The 19,740-nt window shown below is 39.6% G+C and overlaps 1 protein-coding gene and 1 pseudogene across 1 annotated transcript in view; one reads left to right on the top strand and one right to left on the bottom strand.

Moving 5' to 3' along the window:
- The window catches only part of CFAP91 (cilia and flagella associated protein 91), a 50,949-nt gene that overhangs the window by 17,169 nt on the left and 14,040 nt on the right, over positions 1–19,740 (bottom strand). The window contains exons 7-10 of the mRNA XM_041002780.1: positions 15,502–15,679; positions 6,582–6,739; positions 4,764–4,946; positions 1,413–1,555 (exon numbers count right to left, since the gene is read on the bottom strand). Of these exons, the coding sequence (XP_040858714.1) occupies positions 1,413–1,555; positions 4,764–4,946; positions 6,582–6,739; positions 15,502–15,679 (662 nt within the window). The remainder of the gene's footprint in view (positions 1–1,412; positions 1,556–4,763; positions 4,947–6,581; positions 6,740–15,501; positions 15,680–19,740) is intronic.
- On the top strand, positions 8,257–13,532 carry LOC121171336 (annotated as a pseudogene).

Raw genomic sequence — 19,740 nt, 5'->3', positions numbered from 1 at the left:
CTGTCTTATACACATATAAGCAACCCCAAACACATTCCTTTTCTTTCACATGATATAATTGATCGAATGCACGGGCAATAGGAAATTTTTCTGCACCAGAAAAATTCTGCACCAGTAAATGACTTACACATTTCCAAACCAAATCATGCACACAGATGCACATAACAGCATTATGCACAATATTAGTCATTATACAAACAACTCAACTATCCCTTGGTTGATTGGTAGATGTGTGAAATGTGGCTTATCCACACAATGAAACTGTGTGCAGTAATCAAAGGGATGAAATACTGGAATGTGGTAGAATATGGATGAATGATAAAAAATACTATGCCAAATGAGAGAAATCAGACAGAAAAGGTCACATAATGCATGATTCCCCTTATGTGAGATGTCCAGAATAAGCACATTCAAGAAGAGAAAGAAGAGTGTGTGTCTCGTGGTAGAGGGAAAGGAACTTGGGAGTCACTAGTCGTGAGTATAGAATTCACTTTGGAGACCACAAAAATGTTCTGGAATTACACAGTGGGTGACAGTTGTACAATCCCATTAATGCACTAAAAATCATTGAATTCTCTTCTTTAAAAGGGTGAAATTCATTGTATGTGAATTATTCTCACTCTCAGAAAAGAGCGTAAAAGGAGAAATGATGATTTTTCTAGAGACAAGCAAAACCTGAAATCAGTTCATATCAATAGATAATCCCTACAAGAAATGATAAAGCAAATTTTTCAGATAGAGAAAACAATGACAGAGGAAAGACGCTTAGATCTATCAAAAGAAAATAAAAATGACAAAGAATAACTAAATGAAAAATACTGAACCTACTGAACCAGCGGCTTTGGACCTGGGGCCCAGCAATGTGTGCTGACAAGCCAGGCATGTGACTTTTTTTAAATCTCAGAGCAGAGAAGTTTATCACTTTATTGGACATTGACACACATGTGACATGCATGTGATTTTGATGCATGCTCAAGTATGAGGAGTTGCATTTCAAGGCAGATGTGAAAGAAATTGAAGAGGACTTCTTTTTCTTCACGCTGCTCTGATAACAAATACAGAAGGAAGAAAAATGTGGCCTATTACAACTATTAACATCATTATAAATTCCTAATACTAGAAATTTGCTCTACCTCAGCATAGTGTCAAACTCTATCAAACAGAGCCAAAGTTAGAATCTTTCCGAAAACGAGCATAACTTCTGTGTATGCTGAAAACAACCTCCAAAAGGTTTTTCTCATTTGACACGGGTGAAGGGGATCACAACAGGTTCTGCACTGCATAGGCACCTCCAGAAAAGTGCACCAAGGAGAAAGAACGTAAGGTGGCACGACAGATCCCGGTACGCTAGAGTGTAACATGTCTCTGCCAGTCACACTAAAAGCGCTTTGTCTCCCAGATAATGATTATACCTTATGAACTTCAGCCAACTCTTGGTCAAACCTTGATGCCCTCTTCAGAACTCCAGACTTGGTGGTGAGGACTTTGGGCTTCGGAGTTTTGATTCTCGGTTGTGTCACAAAATCTGGGAGAGATGACTCGAGCTCAACTAAACCTGTGGAGAGGAAGTACATGTGTTTAGTACTTGGTGCTTGGATTTGTCTTTTCAGGAGTACATTGCTAATTTTAGTAATTATCTGCCAAGTGTTGCCATTAGAATGTAAAGTGTATTCCTGTATAATTATGTTCTGATTCAGACTATAAAATGATGAATAATTATAAAGTAAAAATATTAGCCTACAAAAAGTAATACATCCCATGATAATAATCAACAGAAAATCAATTATCTTATGATATATGGTGCCACCATTCTAAAATGGATGAAGAGCAATTTATCAATCTGGTGTGTAAATAGCAAATCAGGGCTAGAAGTTCAACAATGTGACCCTCAGTTCATGATCTTGGCCATATGATGCTTCACACATCAACTAAAAGTTAAGTAAGACTCTTGGACTTCAAAAAAGCATCAGGCTCTTCAGAAATTATTTATCCTTTGGCCCACTACTTTCTCTGAGTTTTGATTTTATTACATATTTTTCATTTACTTTTATAAACCTGACATAAGAGTGTTTTCTAAATCACTTTTTAAAAAACATATTTTGTTCAACTGAAAAGCAGAGAGACAGAAAGAGAGAAAGGAGAGAGCTGATTCATTGCCAAAATGGCCACAACAGCCAGGGTTGAACCAGGCCCAATCAAAAGCAGGAACTCTAAGTCTGCCATGTGCGTGGCAGGGGTCCAAGTATATATGCCATTTTTCACTCTTGTCCCAGGTGCATTAGCAGGAACCTGCAATGAAAGTGGATCAGCCGCAGCTCAAACTGTAACTCTGATATGAAATGCTAGCATTGCAGGTAGCAGCTTCACCCATTGGGTCACAATGCTAGTCCTCTATTTTACTTTTGACTAATTATTTTTTTTTAATTTTATTTTGACATTCTTTACATAGTTAATTAGGGTAAGAAGGTTCAAGGGCTACAGGAAAGTGGATAATACTAGTATGTTTTCCATATTGTTAGCTTCATATTTAAAGGGGGGTACATAAGGGAGAAGGCCCACCCAATTTCCCACCCTCCCCAGGCCCTGGATGTAGGGCATGCTCTGAGGTTCTTGCTCAAGTGGTTTTGATATTGCCACAGTTATGAATCACTGTCAATCTTGCCACTCCAAGCACTATGAGGGCTTTGAAAAATCCACTGATTGACATAGTCCATCATAGCTGAGATGGTTGGTTGACCTGTTCTGTCTTCTCTCTTTTCTTCATTAGGGTTCTGAGTCCAGCATTTAGATTAGGAAGATCTCCAAAGAAACTTCTTGTATGTGCTAACAAGTACAGGGCCTGGCACCGTCCATCGCTCCAATCAGCTGGTGGTTGCAATTGCTGGGTTGGTTCTGTTTTCACTCCCGACTTCCACTGGAACCAATGGGTGTTGCAGTCCAGCCTGGTTCTGCCCAGCACATACTTGGCCCTCACATAAACCAGCGGGAGCTGCAGCCTAGTTGGAGCTACCCACAATAACACCCACCAGGCCCACCCCCTACCCTGGTTTGCCAGTAAGTGTAGCAGTAATCCAGTCTGTCCCACACCCCATTCCACCCCAGCTGCTATCTTAGTTTTATGTCTTCCTGTGGAACTGGTGACCCAAGAGGGATGAGCCCACTATTTCCCTCCCAGGCCTCTCCCACTCCCAGATTCCAGCTGATGCTACGTCTAAGCCCAAACAACCCTCGCCCACTTTAATTTTGTTTGCACCAGTAGGAATAATCATCCCAGCCCGGCTTTTCCCTGATCTAGTCCGCATGAGGCGCACAGGTGTGGTAGCTCTGCCTAGTCTGGTCTGCCCCCATCCCAGCCCATGCTCTTCTGCGGAAGCAGCTGTCTTGCAAAGGAACCCTCCCTTATTCCCCTGCTGGCTCTGCCCACTTCCTTTCTTGTTCTCAGGCTGGTTGGACGCTGCAGTCCCTTCCGGTACAGGCAACCTCACATCGGCATTCCATAATGTGCACTAGTACTTTTGACTAATTATTAATAACATTAAACACTTAAAATGTCTAGTAACTCAATCTATTCCTTACCAAATTGCTTTCTTTTTTTTTTTTTTTTTACTTTTGATTAAAAAAAAAGTAAGCTTTATTCTGGTGTCATTTAGGATATACTTTTTTTCTGTACTTATGTTTTCATTTGCTAATTTTACAGTATCCTGAGTGTTTCTCTTGTAAAAACATTGGTTTTTTTTTTTTTGATTATTGATTCCTTGATTACTTCACAATATCTTATTGCATGAGATACAGGTTGTTTGGGGTTGAAATAATATTACTGTTTCAGATTGACATCAATTCACCAAATTGCTTTCTAGTGTACCCATTTACTTAATTATTTTGGAAGAGATAAACAGTGATTGAACATTTTTAAGATTTTTATATTTTTATTTGATATGCAGATTTTATACAGGAGAGGTCTTCTACCTGGTGGTTCACTCCCCAAATGCCCCTAAGGTCAGAGCTGAACTGATCCAAAACTAGGAGCCAGGAACTCTCCACAGTCTCTCACATGTGTACAGGGTCCCAAGGACTTAGACCACCCTCTGTTCTTTCCCAGGCCATAAGAGAGGGCTTGATTGGAAGTAGAGCAGCTGGGGCATGAACTAGTGCCCATATGGGACACCAGCACCACAAAGTAGAGGATTAACATGCCACACCGCCACACCAGCTGCTGAATTTTTTTTTAGACATTATTTACGACTTAGTTTTTACTGGTTTGTATGGGTTCCATAATGTTAAACATGTTCATTTTTGTTTCCTGCAAATGATGTTTGTTGCTTAGCTTTTAACCTAAATGTCTATCATTTATGTATTTAATCCATGTATGTGTTATATGTGTATAGGCACATCATTTTCTTTTTGAAAATACTTTAAAGGTAGCATGACAGAGAATGGGAGAGAGAGAGAAAAATATTTCCCGTCTGTTGGCTCATTCTCCAAACACCCATATCACTTGGAACTAGGTGAGGCCAAACCTAGCAACCTGGAACTCCATCCAGTCTCCCACACAGCTAGCAGAGACTCAAGTACTTGGCATTCCATCCTCTGCCTTCTCAGGTACATTAACAGGAAGCTGGATCAGAAGCAGAGTAGCTGGGACTGGAACTGGCTTTCTGACAGAGCACGCAGGTGTCCTACATGGTAGTTTAACCCCCTGTGTCACAACACCAGCCCCTAAGATAACCATCTTCGGATAGGAATTTTTAACTGGACAAGTTTACCTTCATAGGTGTTGAGATAGTGGTTCTTGACCACAAAGTCCTCAGAGTTGTTGTCTGGGAAACGACCGAGGCGAGATAGAGGCCCGTAGACCTGTGATCCATAATCAGAATAATCCTTGATGATGTTTCTTCTCTCAAACTTCCCTTCTACATTCTTTCTTTTTTCTACAAGTTTTCTGATTGCTGAAATAGAACATATTTCTATGACTAGCTCCAACATATTTCTCTGAATTAACCAAATACAGAGTAGTAAGCCAATTCAAGTTTTACATATGGGGAAGCTACTAAATTGAATTAAATTCATGATGACTTCCAGCAACCAGATGTAGCAGTGTGGCTCAAACTGTTGTAAGACAGGCAGTAGTGACAGAAGTTGAATCCCAGGGAGTGTCTTCAATTGATACTCATCAAATATTTTGTCTGCATTACAAGATCTGAGCCAAGAGGTATTCAATGAAAGTTTGTTAATAAATGAAAGAAACTCAAGGTAACCAGGAAATACATGTTCAGTGAAGAGTTAGAATTATTCTCCCCTATAAGAACAATGTAAAGGAAGCCTGTAGGCTCATCTCAGTTTGTTGAGAAGTTAGAAAGAAGAGGCAATTATGCTTATTTAGAATGTACTTATCTACAGAGGCATGCTTGGTACCTCAACAAGTTCCTTTTCCTTTCAGATCTCATGACAGACCCATCCCCTTTGGACGACTCTGTGTGCTATAAGGTTACAGCACAGGGTTGGGAAATCAGGCCCACGGAGTCTTGGTGTCACTCCTGCTTATGCTTGGTTTTCAGTGCTCTTTTGTGTGTGAGTTGGAGCTGAGAATTTAGTGAAACTAGCTGATAACTTATTTATCAAGTTAATTAAATCCATCACTATTGGGATCAAGTATAGAAACAGAAAAATATCAAGAATGAACAGCTAGCAGCTAGTTAAAGGTGACTTTCTCACATTAAGAGAAAGTTCAAATTTCAGATCACTAAAATAATTTATAATTTTCAGGTGATAATTTTAATTTTGGTAGTGTTTTGGTCTTGCTGGAAAAATAACACCTTAAAATGATTCTTTCTTTATTCTTTTTTTTTTTTTTGCAGATTTTAATTGGCTCTATTTGTTTCTAGAATCTAGTAGCAGCACAGATCAAAACAGGTAAACTCATTTTTAATCCTACACGAAATAAAGAGAGTAAACTGGATACCTCATCTTTTATGTATAAAGGATAGATATATGTATATCTTTTATGTCTGAAATACAGAAATGCACACATTATTTTATATACATATACATACATATAAAACATTTTGTGTTATTAAAATTTCTTGGAGAGGGATGATGACTCAAAAAGATGTATAAAATATCTATATAGGGGAAATAATGATTAAAAGATTGAGAAAGTAAAGTAGGGCTCTTTATCCAGAACCTCAACTCATGAACATGGGGAACCCAACACATACACACATACAAAAAAACACAAATATGTATGTATGTGTGTATGCACACACACAAACACACCACACTCCTATAATGTCAAAAATTTGTCTACCTGTTAAAACACCATTTGACTTTCGGGATTTCCCTCCACTTTGCTACCTTTGAAAAACAGCTTTTCTCTGGTGGGCAGAGAGGAGGCAGGGAGGAGAAAGAGGGAAAGAGACATCCCTGAGCCTTAAGAACTGTACCATGAAAAGTAAAATTTTAAAAATATAGCTTCTCTCAAATCCCTTACGTGATACACCAAGCCCAAACAGCATCTGATCCTGGTTAGATCCCAAACAACGCCCACTTGCCCATTTTCCTCATTGTGTATACTAAGCCATTACTTGATAAATGTCTGCACTGGATCTGTGCCACTTTTGCCTCTTTTTCTTCCTGCAGTTTAGTCCACTTGGCATTCAAGTGCTTCATGTTCAGCTCATTCTGATTCTCATCACGCTTCCTCAGCAGCTCTTTCAGAACTTCCAGACGAATCTCCTGCAATCTTCAAGTAAATAATAAAACACAAAGAAGCATATGGTTGTCTCAAACAGGGTATTCTAGGGAGTATTCAGTTGTCACAAGCAGGATCTTCCTGTTCGTATATTAAAATAATAATAATAATAAATTAAAAAATCACTGTGGTAGAAGTGTGAAGGATGAACTGGGGGTGGGTGGCAGAGATGATTCAGAATATATGTGGATGTAGTTTTGAAAGATGAAGACGATGCCAGGCACATAAAACAAAAGCAGCATTCTCTAGGAAGATGGGCCACAGGAACTGTGAGAGCTTTGTGGATGCTTCCAGAATAGGAGAGTGAATAAAAAAGATTGCAGTACACTATCTTAACAATGACAGTGACAATGTGAATGCCTAGAACATAGTAGATACTCAGTAAACCTGTGTTCTCCTTTCCCTTCCATCCAACTTGTCTTCTAGGGCCACCTTCTTCCTTCATGCATTTCCAATTAGGTACAGATGATTTAAAATCTCTACCTTCAGGTACAGGTATTTCTGAATTAGAATTTGTCTACTTGAATCTCCTGTGACAATTTAAAAAAAATGCATTCATTTTGTTCTCCCAAAAATCTCTCTTTTCTTTTTTTTTTTTTTTAATTTTATTTTTATTATTTTCTCATTGGAAAGGCGGATATACAGAGAGGAGAGACAGAGAGGAAGATCTTCCATCCGATGATTCACTCCCCAAGTGAGCACAACGGGTCGATGCTATGCCGGTCCGAAGCCAGGAGCCTCTTCCGGGTCTCCCACGCGGGTGCAGGTTCCCAAAGCTTTGGGCCGTCCTCGACTGCTTTCCCGGGCCACAGGCAGGGAGCTGGAAGGGAAGTGGGGCTGCCGGGATTAGAACCGGCGCCCATATGGGATCCCGGGCGTGCTAGGCGAGGACCTTTAACCACTTGCGCCACCGCGCCGGGCCCTCTCTTTTCTTTTTAAGATTTATTTTATTTTTATTGGAAAATCAGATATATAGAGAGGAGGAAAGACAGAGAGGAAGCTCTTTTGTCCAATGATTCACTCCCCAACTGGCCACAATAGACATAGCTGAGGATCCAAACCCAGGGACAGGAGCTTCTTCCAGGTCTCCCATGCGGGTGTAGGGTCCCAAGGTTTTGGGCCGTCCTTGACTGCTTTCCCAGGCCACAAGCAGGGAGCTGGATGGGAAGCAAAGCCACTAGGATTAGAATCGGCTGCCATTCTGGATCTCAGCATGTGCAAGACAAGGACTTTAGCCACTAGGCTGCCACGCTGGGCCCATACCAGCCTTCTTTTAATCTTATCCCCCTTGATCCCTCCTCTGAAACACCTGCACCCATTCACCACTTACTGATTTCATCATCTCTCTCCTAACTTGAATTCCTAGCTGCAGCTTTCCCATTCTGCTGTCTGTACCATGTGGTCTCTAGGCTTTCCTTCCTGAACATGGCTTTTACTCATATATAACTTAGTCACTCATTTGTCAAATATTTATTCAGTGCCCACTACAAGCCAGGCAGGAAGTCACGATGTACAGAGTGAAACACCTCTCTCCTGGGAAGCAGAATAGGCATCCAAAACCACGTTGTTTACACAGAGGAGATATATATCAATCTAGAGGAATGAGAAGATTTGTGTGGGAGAAGACAGGATGAGCAGGAGGTAGGAGAGACAAACTGGGAAAGGCTTCCTTAGAGGAGCTGTTAACTCAGTGGAGCGATAAACAAAGACTGGGATTTGTCACATTGGAAAGCAGCAAGTCCTCAGGAGAGGAGCAGAACATTCCTGTTAACTGACTAGAGATTGAACAAACATGTCACACCCGCAGAACTTCTCCAAGTGAAGACACGTGGGAGGGTGAATGAGTAGTGACAAACGTGGAAACGCAGGTGCTTCTAAATCACCTTTCCCTCTAGAGACAGAAATATAGTCACTTGTACAAGAACAACATTTTGGCCAACAACTGATAGTGTCAGATTGCAATGGAGCTGAAAAATTCCTATTGCCTAGTGACATCACAGCTAACAGTCCTAACACCATAGCACTGGGCATTTATTACGTGTTTGTGATGCTGCTGGTGTAAAGAAAGCTGCTGTGCTACCAGTCATACAGAAGCACAGCACATACAAGGATACTTTCAAAAGTCCAGGGGAAAATGGAGTTAAAAGGGCAGTTTATTATGGTGCAGATTTTTAAAATCCATAATCTTTTATAACATACATTTTCATGAATTTTTTTGAAGATCCCTCATGAAATTATATATAGTACATAGTACTTAATAGTGATAACACATGGTAATTTACTGGTTATTGGTTTGTGTATTTGCTATCCTATATGTTTATTATTATTTTAGAGTGTACTCCTTCTACTTGAAGAAAAAAAATCTACTGTAAAACAGAATGCTGGGCCTGGCACAGTAGCCTAGTGGCTAAAGTCCTCGCCTTGCACATGGCCCCACTTCCCATTCAGCTCCCTGCTTGTGGCCTGGGAAAGTAGTTGAGGATGGCTCAAAGCCCTGGGACCCTACACGCATGTGGGAGATCTGGAGGAGTCTCTGGGCTCCTGGCTTCAAGTCGGCTCAGTTCGAGCCACTGTGGTCACTTGGGGAGTGAATCAATGGTTGGAAGGTCTTCTTCTTTTTCTACTCCTCTCTGTATATCTGCCTTTCCAATAAAAATAAATTACTCTTTAAAAAAAAAAACAGTATGCTGTGTTACATTTCATGTCTACCCTACCTCCTGACTGCATGGAGGGACCACACTGAGCAACCAACTTGTAGCAGCCTGGTTTGGGTAAGCCTGCTCTACGGTGCTCACTCAGCGACAAAATTGCCAAATGAGTTAATTTCCTGTTGGTTCATCAGCACAGGAGTGCATTAAGTACAGTTCTAAGTTTCACTGTTGACCTTGATTTCATCCATTGTAAAACGGTGATGACAGAATCCACTTTATAAGGTTGTTGTAAGCATTAAATGAGTTAATGTACATGGTGTGCTAGAACAATAGTTCTCAAGCTTAAGTATGTGTCAGAATAATCTGGAGGGTTTAGCATGCCATAGATGTCCTAGCCCATCCAGTAGGTCTGGGGTGGGGCCCAAGATTTTGTATTTCTAACAAGTTCCCAGCTAACGCTAACCCTGCTGGGGCGCAGACCACTCTCTGAAAATCATTGCCTTAGAACATCATCTGGTACACGGGAGGCACTCTGCAAGTATCTGTAAGTATCTGTCATCATCACTGACATTGTTTACTTAAGGTTTCTTTCTCATCTTTCAAAACTCATTCAGAAGCCACCCTCCTCAACCAGAACTAATTGTTCCCTCACCTAGGTAACCCCTATCGCTTTATGAATAGACAAGTATACACCTGATAGACCTGTTGGAAAGGTGTTGATTTGAAGGTCTTCGCTCCATCCCCTGCCAACTGTTCTGACATTCTTGCCTTACTCCTGGCCCAGGGGACACAAGGAGCTCTGGTTGGACACAGCACTGCCTGTTCTTCCCTGGTTCCTCATGCACAGTGCAAAGCCTAGCACAAAGGGGCAACTCAAAGTAATTCATTAAAATTATCCTCAATTTTACAAAGGCATACACTTTCTCTGACCAGCTACATTGTTTTACATTTTAATACCTTCTGCCAAGATAATTAGGGCAATACATTTAAATGTCTGAAGAGACAATTGAGTATTTGACACCTACTTTGCCCCCAACACTATCTGAATAAAACTGGAAGCTTTCCAAAGCATCATGTAGAATGAATTCAGGCTTAAACAGAAAATGTTATCCCAAAAAACAAAATTCTGAATTTTGCACCAAATTGAGCCCTCAACTTCCGTGTGCAGGAGGGGCCTTGGCAGCATTACCCCAAGGAATAAAGTACCTCAGCACAGCCTAAAATTGAGCTCAACCATCTCTTGTGGGTTGGGTTTACATGGTGGTGACTGCCACAAAGCGAGAGCCACTGCTGCCAGCACAGCCCTGGCAACCCTGAGCCAACCCTGGGGGCTGTCCTTGGGCCCTGCACTCCCTCGATGACTTGGATGTCTCAGAGTAAGATGGACGGTAGCTTTGATTGTGATTGTGGTGAGCTGGAGCCATCTGATCACTAACAAGACATCTTCCGTCAGCCAACAGCCACCAGTGCTTCCCGCTGAAGTGCATAGCAACAGAGGAAGAGAAGAAGCAAACGGAGATAGTGCTTCCCAGCACCCTAGGATGCTGCTGCTCAGGGCCAGTCCAACACTGAATGTACCTGCACTGTGAGGAGAATGTTCCTAGAAGCCTGTCGTGTGCATATTTATTCACATTTTTGTTAAATGTTAAATGGTTTAGCACAGTAAATCAGTGCATAGTATGTCATTTCATTCCGTTTTTCTTGTGTGCTTCCTTTAGATGTCTGCAGAGTTGCTGCCCTTTTCTTGAACTATGAGTACAGCAGTCTGTTTAATTCTCAGTATGAGTAGAGCTTTTTGAGCTTTAAATCTAAGGAGAACTCAACGGGCCTGGTTGGCAGACGCAATGAACATCAAGAAATCATCTTGCTATAGAAATATAATTGTTTTTCTTCTCCCTATTTGAAAGATCTTTCCTTTTGATGCCAGTTTTCTTTCTTGTTTAAACAAGTTCAACAATTTGAAAGGAAAAAGCAATAGTAAGGATTTCAAAATGGCAGAAATTTGAAAGTCTCACGAACATTGATGGTTTTGATCTGGGCTCTAGGTACATGGACTTAAAACCACAGCGTTGTGGAGGCAACGGTTTGGTGTTTTCTGCTATAGACAATGACTGTGACAAGAGAGTAGCCATCAAGAAAACTGTCCTTATGGATCCCCAGAGTGTTAAACATGCTCTTCGGGAAATCAAAATTATTAGAAGACTTGACCATGATAACATTGCAAAAGTGTTTGAAATTCTTGGTCCCAGTGGAAGCCAATTAACAGACAATGTGGGTTCTCTTACTGAACTGAACAGTGTTTATGTTGTTCAGGAGTACATGGAGACAGACTTGGTCAACGTGCTGGAGCAGGGCCCGTTACTGCAAGAGCATGTCTGGCTTTCCATGTATCAGCTGCTACATGGGCTCAAGTATATTCATTCTGCAAATGTACTGCACAGAGATCTCAAACCAGCTAATTTTTTTCATTAATACTGAAAACGTGGTGCTGAAGATAGGTGACTGACCTTGCACAAATCATGGATCCATATTATTTCCATAAGGGTCATCTTTCTGAAGGATTGGTTACTAAATGGTATAGATCTCCACATCTTTTGCCTTCTCCTAATAATTATACTAAAGTCATTGACATGTGGGCTGCAGGCTGCACCTCTGCTGAAATGCTGACTGGTGAAACCCTCTTCACAGCTGCACATGAACTTGAACAGATGTAACCGATTTTAGAATCTATTCCTGTTGTACATGAGGAAGATCATCAGGAGCATATCAGTGTAATTCCAATTTATATTAGAAATGACATGACTGAACCACACAAACCTCTAACTCAACTGCTTCTGGGAATTAGTCAAGAAGCACTGGAACAAATTCTGCCATTTAGCCCCATGGATCAGCTGACAGCAGAAGAAGCACTCTCCCATCCAATGGGTGAGCCTATTTTAAATCATCTCTTTCATATTAAATATGAAGTTGACGATATTTTGCTTATGGATGAAACTCACAGTCACATTTATAACTGAGAAAGTTATCATAATTGTCAGTTTTCGAAGCATGATTGGCCTATTCATAACAATTTTATAATGATGGAGTGTAGTTTGACCCGAGAGCCCTGATGTCGCTAAAGAAGTACAAGTCAATCCTCAAAAATATTTGGATGAAGGTCGGGAAAAGTACCTGGAGGATCCAGCTTTTGATGCCAATTACTCTACTGAGCTCTGTTGGTAGTACTCAGATCATCATGTTAAAAAATATTGTGACCGGGAGTGTAGCCATACTTATAACTACAAATGAGGTTATCCTCCTATTTAGATAACTTAGTTTGGAAGGAAAATGAAGTCAATCATTACTATGAACCCAAACTTATTACAGATCTTTTCACTTAGAAAGAGCAGAGCAAAGAAAAATCTGGTAAGAAAGGCAAGTCAAAATGTGAAAGGGATGGATTAGTTAAAGCCCAGATGGCTCTAGAGGAAGTGTCACAGCAACTGGCTGAGAAGGAAAAGGAAAAGCAGCAGGGATTTCATTTTGACTCCTTTATTGCAGGAACTATTCAACTTAGTTCACAACACGAGCTTACTGCTGTTGTTGATAAATTAAACGACTTGAATAGCTCAGTGTCCCAACTAGAATTGAAAAGTTTGATCTCAAAGTCGGTAAGCCGAGAGAAAAGGGAAAAAGGAATGGCGAATTTGGCTCAGCTAGAAGCCTTGTACCAGTCATCTTGGGACAGCCAGTTTGTGAGTGGCGGGGAGGACTGTTTTCTCATTAATCAGTTTTGCTGTGAGGTAAGGAAGGATGAACAAGTCGAGAAAGAAAACACTTACACCAGTTACTTGGATAAATCCTTTAGCAGGAAAGAAGATACTGAAATGCTAGATGCTGAGCCGGTAGATGGGGAGAAGCCCGAGTGAGGGCCTGAGGAGGGATTTCTCAGCCACAGTGGTGAGTTCCTTTTTAACTTACAGCTGGAATCCATAGGCATCCCACAGTTCCACAGCCCGGTTGGCTTGCCCCTGAAGTCTATACAGGCCATATTAACCCCTTCAGCTATGAAATCTTCCCCTCAGATTTCTCATAAAACATACAGCAGCATTCTGAAGCATCTGAACTAAAACACTTAGCAGACATATCTTTTTGTATTCTTCATGAAATGTGTTTTGCTTTCTTTTATTACTAGTGTTTTACTTGAATCAGATGGTGTCATTTAGTAAGGGTTTTATTCTCAGTTTTTAAAATCCAGACTTTTCTCTACATGTGAGAGTTTTCATTTTAACTGGCATGTCGTTTGCACACAAAGAACAGAGCAAATTAGTGCAATGCAGGAGATAAAAGAAATGCACTAAGGCAAGTAAACATTCTCTCATAGAACAATGATCTGTTTTACAGGAAACAAATCTTGCCTTGAAATTTACACAGTGAGATTGTACATAATTGCATGAAAATATCTATTTTTTTCCTAAAACATGTTTTATTCATATGTGTTTTCAAGTTTTCTTATACTGTACACATTTCTTAAACACATGATACCAGTAGCAACTGGAAGTGAATGCTGAATTTGGTATACATGTGTTATCTACCTCAAGGTAACAAGAGTATGTGGCAAAGCATCCTCTCCCCGCCCCATAGTGCTTCAGTCTGCACTTCTGTTCAGCCGGTGTTTAGTCAGCTCCTTAGGAAGCCTCGGTCACGGCCTGTTAATGTTCTGGTATTCAGTCTTCAGAGTGAAGTGTTACTACATCACATCTTGTTTATTTTAGCAAATCATTATATTTTCTGTATTTAATTATAAAAGTTAACTTAGTTTTAAAATTTTATTTGCAAATACACTTTCTTCATTTGGCACTATGGTTTGTTGCCTACCTCGCTGAATACATGCCAGCTTATCCTAAGGCTGTCCACATACTTACACAATTTAATGAACTGTTTGTTTTAAGTGCTCACTGTGGATAGGAATTTGTATTTTGGAGGTACTTGATCTATCTACAAAGAAAACTTAGGAATTACTTAATTATAAAATGCAATTGTCTTTTTTTTTTTTTTTAAAGAAACTGCAACGTTAGGCTTGTCTGCATAGAAGTAATTAAGATACATTATTACTGTAGTTTAAAAGTTATACATGGGTCCAGCGGCATGGCCTAGCGGCTAAAGTCCTCAGCTTGAACGTGCCAGGATCCCATATGGGCGCCGGTTCTAATCCCGGCAGCTCCACTTCCCATCCAGCTCCCTGCTTGTGGCCTAGGGAAAGCAGTCGAGGATGGCCCAAAAGCTTTGGGACCCTGCACCTGTGTGGGATGCCCGGAAGAAGTTCCTGGCTCCTGGCTTCGGATCGGCATAGCGTCGGCCGTTGTGCTCACTTGGGGAGTGAACCATCGGACGGAAGATCTTCCTTTCTGTCTCTCCTCCTTTCTGTATATCTGACTTTCCAATAAATAAATAAATCTTTAAAAAATAAATAAATTTTTTAAAAAGTTGTACATGGTAAGACATTTTATTTTTACTGAATAATCTATTCCTCATCCCAAGGCAAGCATGGATAAAACCAGGTTAAATGTAGAAAATAAATAAATAAATAAATAAATAAATAAATAAAAGCTCAATCATAACTTTTACACATTAGCAACAACCTCACTCTTGAAAATGCAACTGTCATTTGAGCGAAAACTCCTGCCCTTTGCAGAAGGCCATTTGGTCCATTTGGTGGCACATAAGGAGGGCCAGGGTCTAGGGCTAGTGACACTGGGAATGAACGGAAGAGGTCAGTTTGGAAGATGCTTTGTAGAAATTAATGCTAACATTTAGATAAATAATAAAAAGATACCCTCAAGGATTTGTTCAAATGTGGATTCTGTGTAACACTTCCACACAAAGACCACTACACATGATTAAGGTACTGAAGAGGAATTGATAGAGAGTCCTACCACACATTAGTAATGTGTGATTGCTTCCAAAATAACTGGAAATCCAATTTCCTATCTCTACAGACTGAAAACTGCTTCTGTATTTTGGGGGAAAGTCTTATGGGTTTTGAGGGAAATGTACAAATAAGAAGCAGCATCACTACTCCCATCAGTGTGAGGAGAGTTTGATGGGTGCGAGAGAACCTACTTTTCAATCTCCTGCTCTCTGAAGGCCCACTCCTTCCTCTCCATTGCATTCATCATCTTCCTCCTCTTCTCAAACTGGGAGGTGTCACTGAGTGCCGGGAGCGTGGCTTCCCATGCTCGCTTCTCGCGGGCTCGTTCAATCATCTCCACCTCAGCCTGGCCTGCTGGGAGACCTCGACCTGGAGAATGGAACAGCACACCTTAGAAACAGCAGACAACCCCATACCTCCCAGGATATATGCAAAGATTATGATAGAATAGCATGACATTGGGGGACACGATCCAGATGTGCCTCTCAGCTGTATCGTCAACACCCTGCACTGCCTCTTGTAACTGTGACATAAGGCTTGGTAGTCACACATATGATGGAAAGTATTTAAATGACTACCTGAAAGTCATACTTCAGAATGCCCTGCACTAGGAAAAAAATCTGTATTTTAAAGCACAATTATCAAAATCCTGAAAGGTATGGAATTTGTTGGACCAAAGTGGGAAAATGTACTTTTTAACATAATAGGTAACAGAAAAACTATCAGCTGAGAATCAGTCTTATGTTTTTGTCCTCCAAAATGAATATACAATGTAGGCTATCCTTCACCCCAACTACAAGAATTCAAAGACACAAAGACCTCCAAGTCAGATAGATAGGGTAGGCCATTGGAAGTGCCTCCTGACCAGCTTAGAGACTTTGGGTAAGACCCAACCCCATTTGTGCCTCCCTAGAGCAAGGTCTGGGCACCCAGTTGCACTCTAATGAGACACTCTTGGTTTACTGCACCAACTTCCAGGGGTAAAAAGTTGAAAAGGAAGTGCCTGCTAGAGCAAGTTTCCCCTGGATCACTGAATCCCAGTGAAGCAACCTGTGTTTTATTTTCATGAAAAAAAAAATTAAACAGAAAAGCAGAAAAGTACAGAGAAATAAATGAATCAATTTCTATCAAATACAACAAGCTACTTTTAAAAGTTTTGCTTTGTTTAAAATCTTGGTAATGTTCACACTCAGCAAGAAAATACATAAATTCGCATGTCTTGTTTCTAAAACTGGGATATTATAGGAAAGACTAAACTCTTCTGTACTTGACCCCCTTGTTTTAATCCTCTTCCCAAAGGAAATCATAAGAATGCATTTGGTGGGTTTAATATCAATTCATCTTTTGAAATTTCTATACAGGTGTATCAAGAAATAAAGCCAACTACATAACAGCAATGAGTAATATAAAGATACTGATTGATAGATAAGCATAGTTATATTTGGAGTAAGGATTTGATTTGCTTAAAGATATCTGCAGGAAAAATATATTTAAGCTTGAGTTTTTCATTCATAAACATGTTATAAACTTCTGTTTATCAAATCTTTATGTGCTTAAAGAATAGTTTATAATTTTTCCCAAAATATTTCACATGTATACCTATTAAGTCATTCCTTTAGTGTCATTAATTTGTCCCTATTATGAATTTTTTTCAATATTTTTTCTAATTGGATGTAGTTCTTACATAGGACAGCTACTTTGTATGTGGACTGCATCATCAGTTGATGTTGTACTCTGTTCCTAGCGCTGCTAACTTATTTTCTCTTTTTTCTTTTAAAGATTTATTTTTTTATTGGAAAGTCAGATTTACTGAGAGAAGGAGAGACAGAGAGAAAGATCTTCTGTCCACTGGTTCATTCCCCAAATGATTGCAAGGACCTAAGCTGAGCTGATCCGAAGCCAGCAGCAAGGAACTTCTTTTGGGTCTCCCATGTAGGTGCAGGGTCCCAAGGCTTTGGGCTGCCCACCACTGCTTTCCCAGGATACAAACAATGAGCTGGTAGGGAAGGGAGCAGCCAGGATATGAACCAGCACCCATATGGGACCCCAGGCATGCAAAGTAAGGATTTAGCCACTGGACTATTGCACCAGATCCAACTTATTTTCCAAATGAGAACACTGTTTGAAAATACATTTGCTACTACTTTCTAATTATTATACCTTGTATTTCTCAACCAGGGTGTGAATGCCTAATTGAGTCGACACTGTTGGACTGCCCCATGAGGTATCATGGATGTTCAGTACCCACACCAGAGTATTCCCCATTGTTTGCACTAACTGCCAGAGAACTTGGGAATGTCTAGACTAGGATTGTTATTACTAAACAGCAGTGGTGATGAGGGTATCATTGTCTTTGTACTTTACAGTGAAGCTCCTAGGGTTTCGCCTCAGGATTATCTTCACTGGAGGTTGGGGTGGATACTCCTAACTAAGTGGCCAGCTTCCTTCTGCTCCTGATTGATTGGTAGTTTGTTTTATGAATGAACACTGGATATTATCAAATATTTTTTTCTACATCCAGTGAAACATTTTTCTGGTATTTTCTAATCAAAGAGTAAATCACAATGGCTGATTTTCTGATATTAGAACAAATCTTTCCGATGAAACTACTTGATTATGATTATTCATCCTTTTAAAATACAGCAAGCTTTTATATTAAGCATATTATTTAGAATTTGTTTATTTACTCAAATTTGTGATCAGTTTATAATTTTTCTTTCTTTAAAAAAAAGATTTATTTTCTTTTATTTGAAAGGCATATTTACAGCAAGAAGAGACAGAGAGGAAAAGATCTTCCATCTGCTGGTTCACTCCCCAAATGGCTACAATGGCTGTAAGCCAATCTGAAGCCAGGAGCCAGGAGCCTCTTCCAGGTCTTCCACATGGGTCAGGGTCCCACGGATTTGGACCATCCTCTACTGCTTTCCCAGGCCACATTCAGGGAGCTGGGTGGAAAGTGGAACATCCAGAACACGAACCAATTCCCATATGGGATTCCAGCCCTTGCAGGTGGAGGATTAGCTGGTTGAGCCACAGCACCAGTCTCTATAATTTTCCATTCTTAGCTTTGTTTCTTACTATTTTTCTTGGTTTTAAGATAAATATTATCCTACCCTCATAAATTGATAAATTAACAACTATTCTTTCTTTACTGAAAGGATTTTTATAAAACGGAGATAATTTGCTCCTGGAAAAAGTGATAAACCTACTTGTAAAGCTGCTTCAGACCTACACTCTTAAAGAGAAAAATTTTTTCTTTTTACCAAGTTAATTTCTATAGTTATTCTCCTATTCAGGTTTACTACCTTTCTTCTTAAAATCAACCTGGCAATTCATATTTTCTTTAAAAATGGCATAATTGATATAAGCTATTAAGTATAGGGTAAAAGAGAGTTATCATAATTTTCCAATGGTTCTTCACCTGCTTACTCTGTCATTATGTTCATCTTTCAATTCTAATTCCCTTTATTGCATCTTCTGTCCTTTTTGTTGTTGCTCCCTATACAAGGTTAAGCTATAGTACTCATCCTTATGTAAGAAATTACACCATGGTCCTAAAAACTTACTTATTTTACCCTTTTAATGTCATAAATCATTAACTCTGATTATTAACTTTAGTAGCAACATGAGAAGACTAAGCAAGTTAAAATAATAAAGCACTTGGAATAGTTCTTGGCAATAATTACTGAATTATTCCCCTGCATTGATTACAGTGTCTCCTTTCTCGCTGATATTTTTTTAAAATTTATCCTTATGTAAGCCTTTTGTTAATTCATGATATATGCAAAAAAGTGCAAAAATGAATATCCAATATAACTACCACCTAGATTAAAGAACGGAATGTTACCAGAATTGTAAATTGCCCATCAGATGCTTTTCTTATTCTGTCTAAGGATAGTTACCATCCTCATACGTAAGGTTTTTTTGCTTCAAGTTTCATGCAAATGGAATCTCAATATAGACATCCTTTGGTAACTTATTTCCTTTGCTTACCATTATATATATGAGCTTCACTCACATGGCTACATGTAGTCATACTTTCATTCTCATTACTATATAACATTTTGCTCTATTAATTTACTCTATTTAATCTACCCATTCTATGGTTGATGGCCATTTGGGCTGTTTCAATCTAGAGTTACCATGAGTAGTGTTCTTTTGAACACTTTTTGTACAGGTCTTTTGGCAAACATATATATCATTTCTGGTAACAGAATTATAGAATCATTTTTCTTTGCTATATGGTTAAGGGAATCTATAGGTTGTAGGTATGAGCACATTGCATAAATCAATTGGCTTAATCCTTTAAGATAGCTTATGAGATACTTTTATTATATATAAAGATGTCCTTGCTTCAATTTCATTCCTTAATAATACTAGATCTTTGATAATAATTCTTAGAATTATCGTAAGCTTAGGTTTTCCAAATT

Source organism: Ochotona curzoniae, unplaced genomic scaffold, assembly GCF_017591425.1.
Source record: "Ochotona curzoniae isolate NIBS_2020 unplaced genomic scaffold, NIBS_Ocur_1.0 scaffold_2587, whole genome shotgun sequence".
NCBI lineage: Eukaryota > Metazoa > Chordata > Mammalia > Lagomorpha > Ochotonidae > Ochotona > Ochotona curzoniae.
The sequence above is the reverse complement of the archived record's forward strand: the minus strand, read 5'-3'. Positions and strand labels throughout refer to the sequence as shown.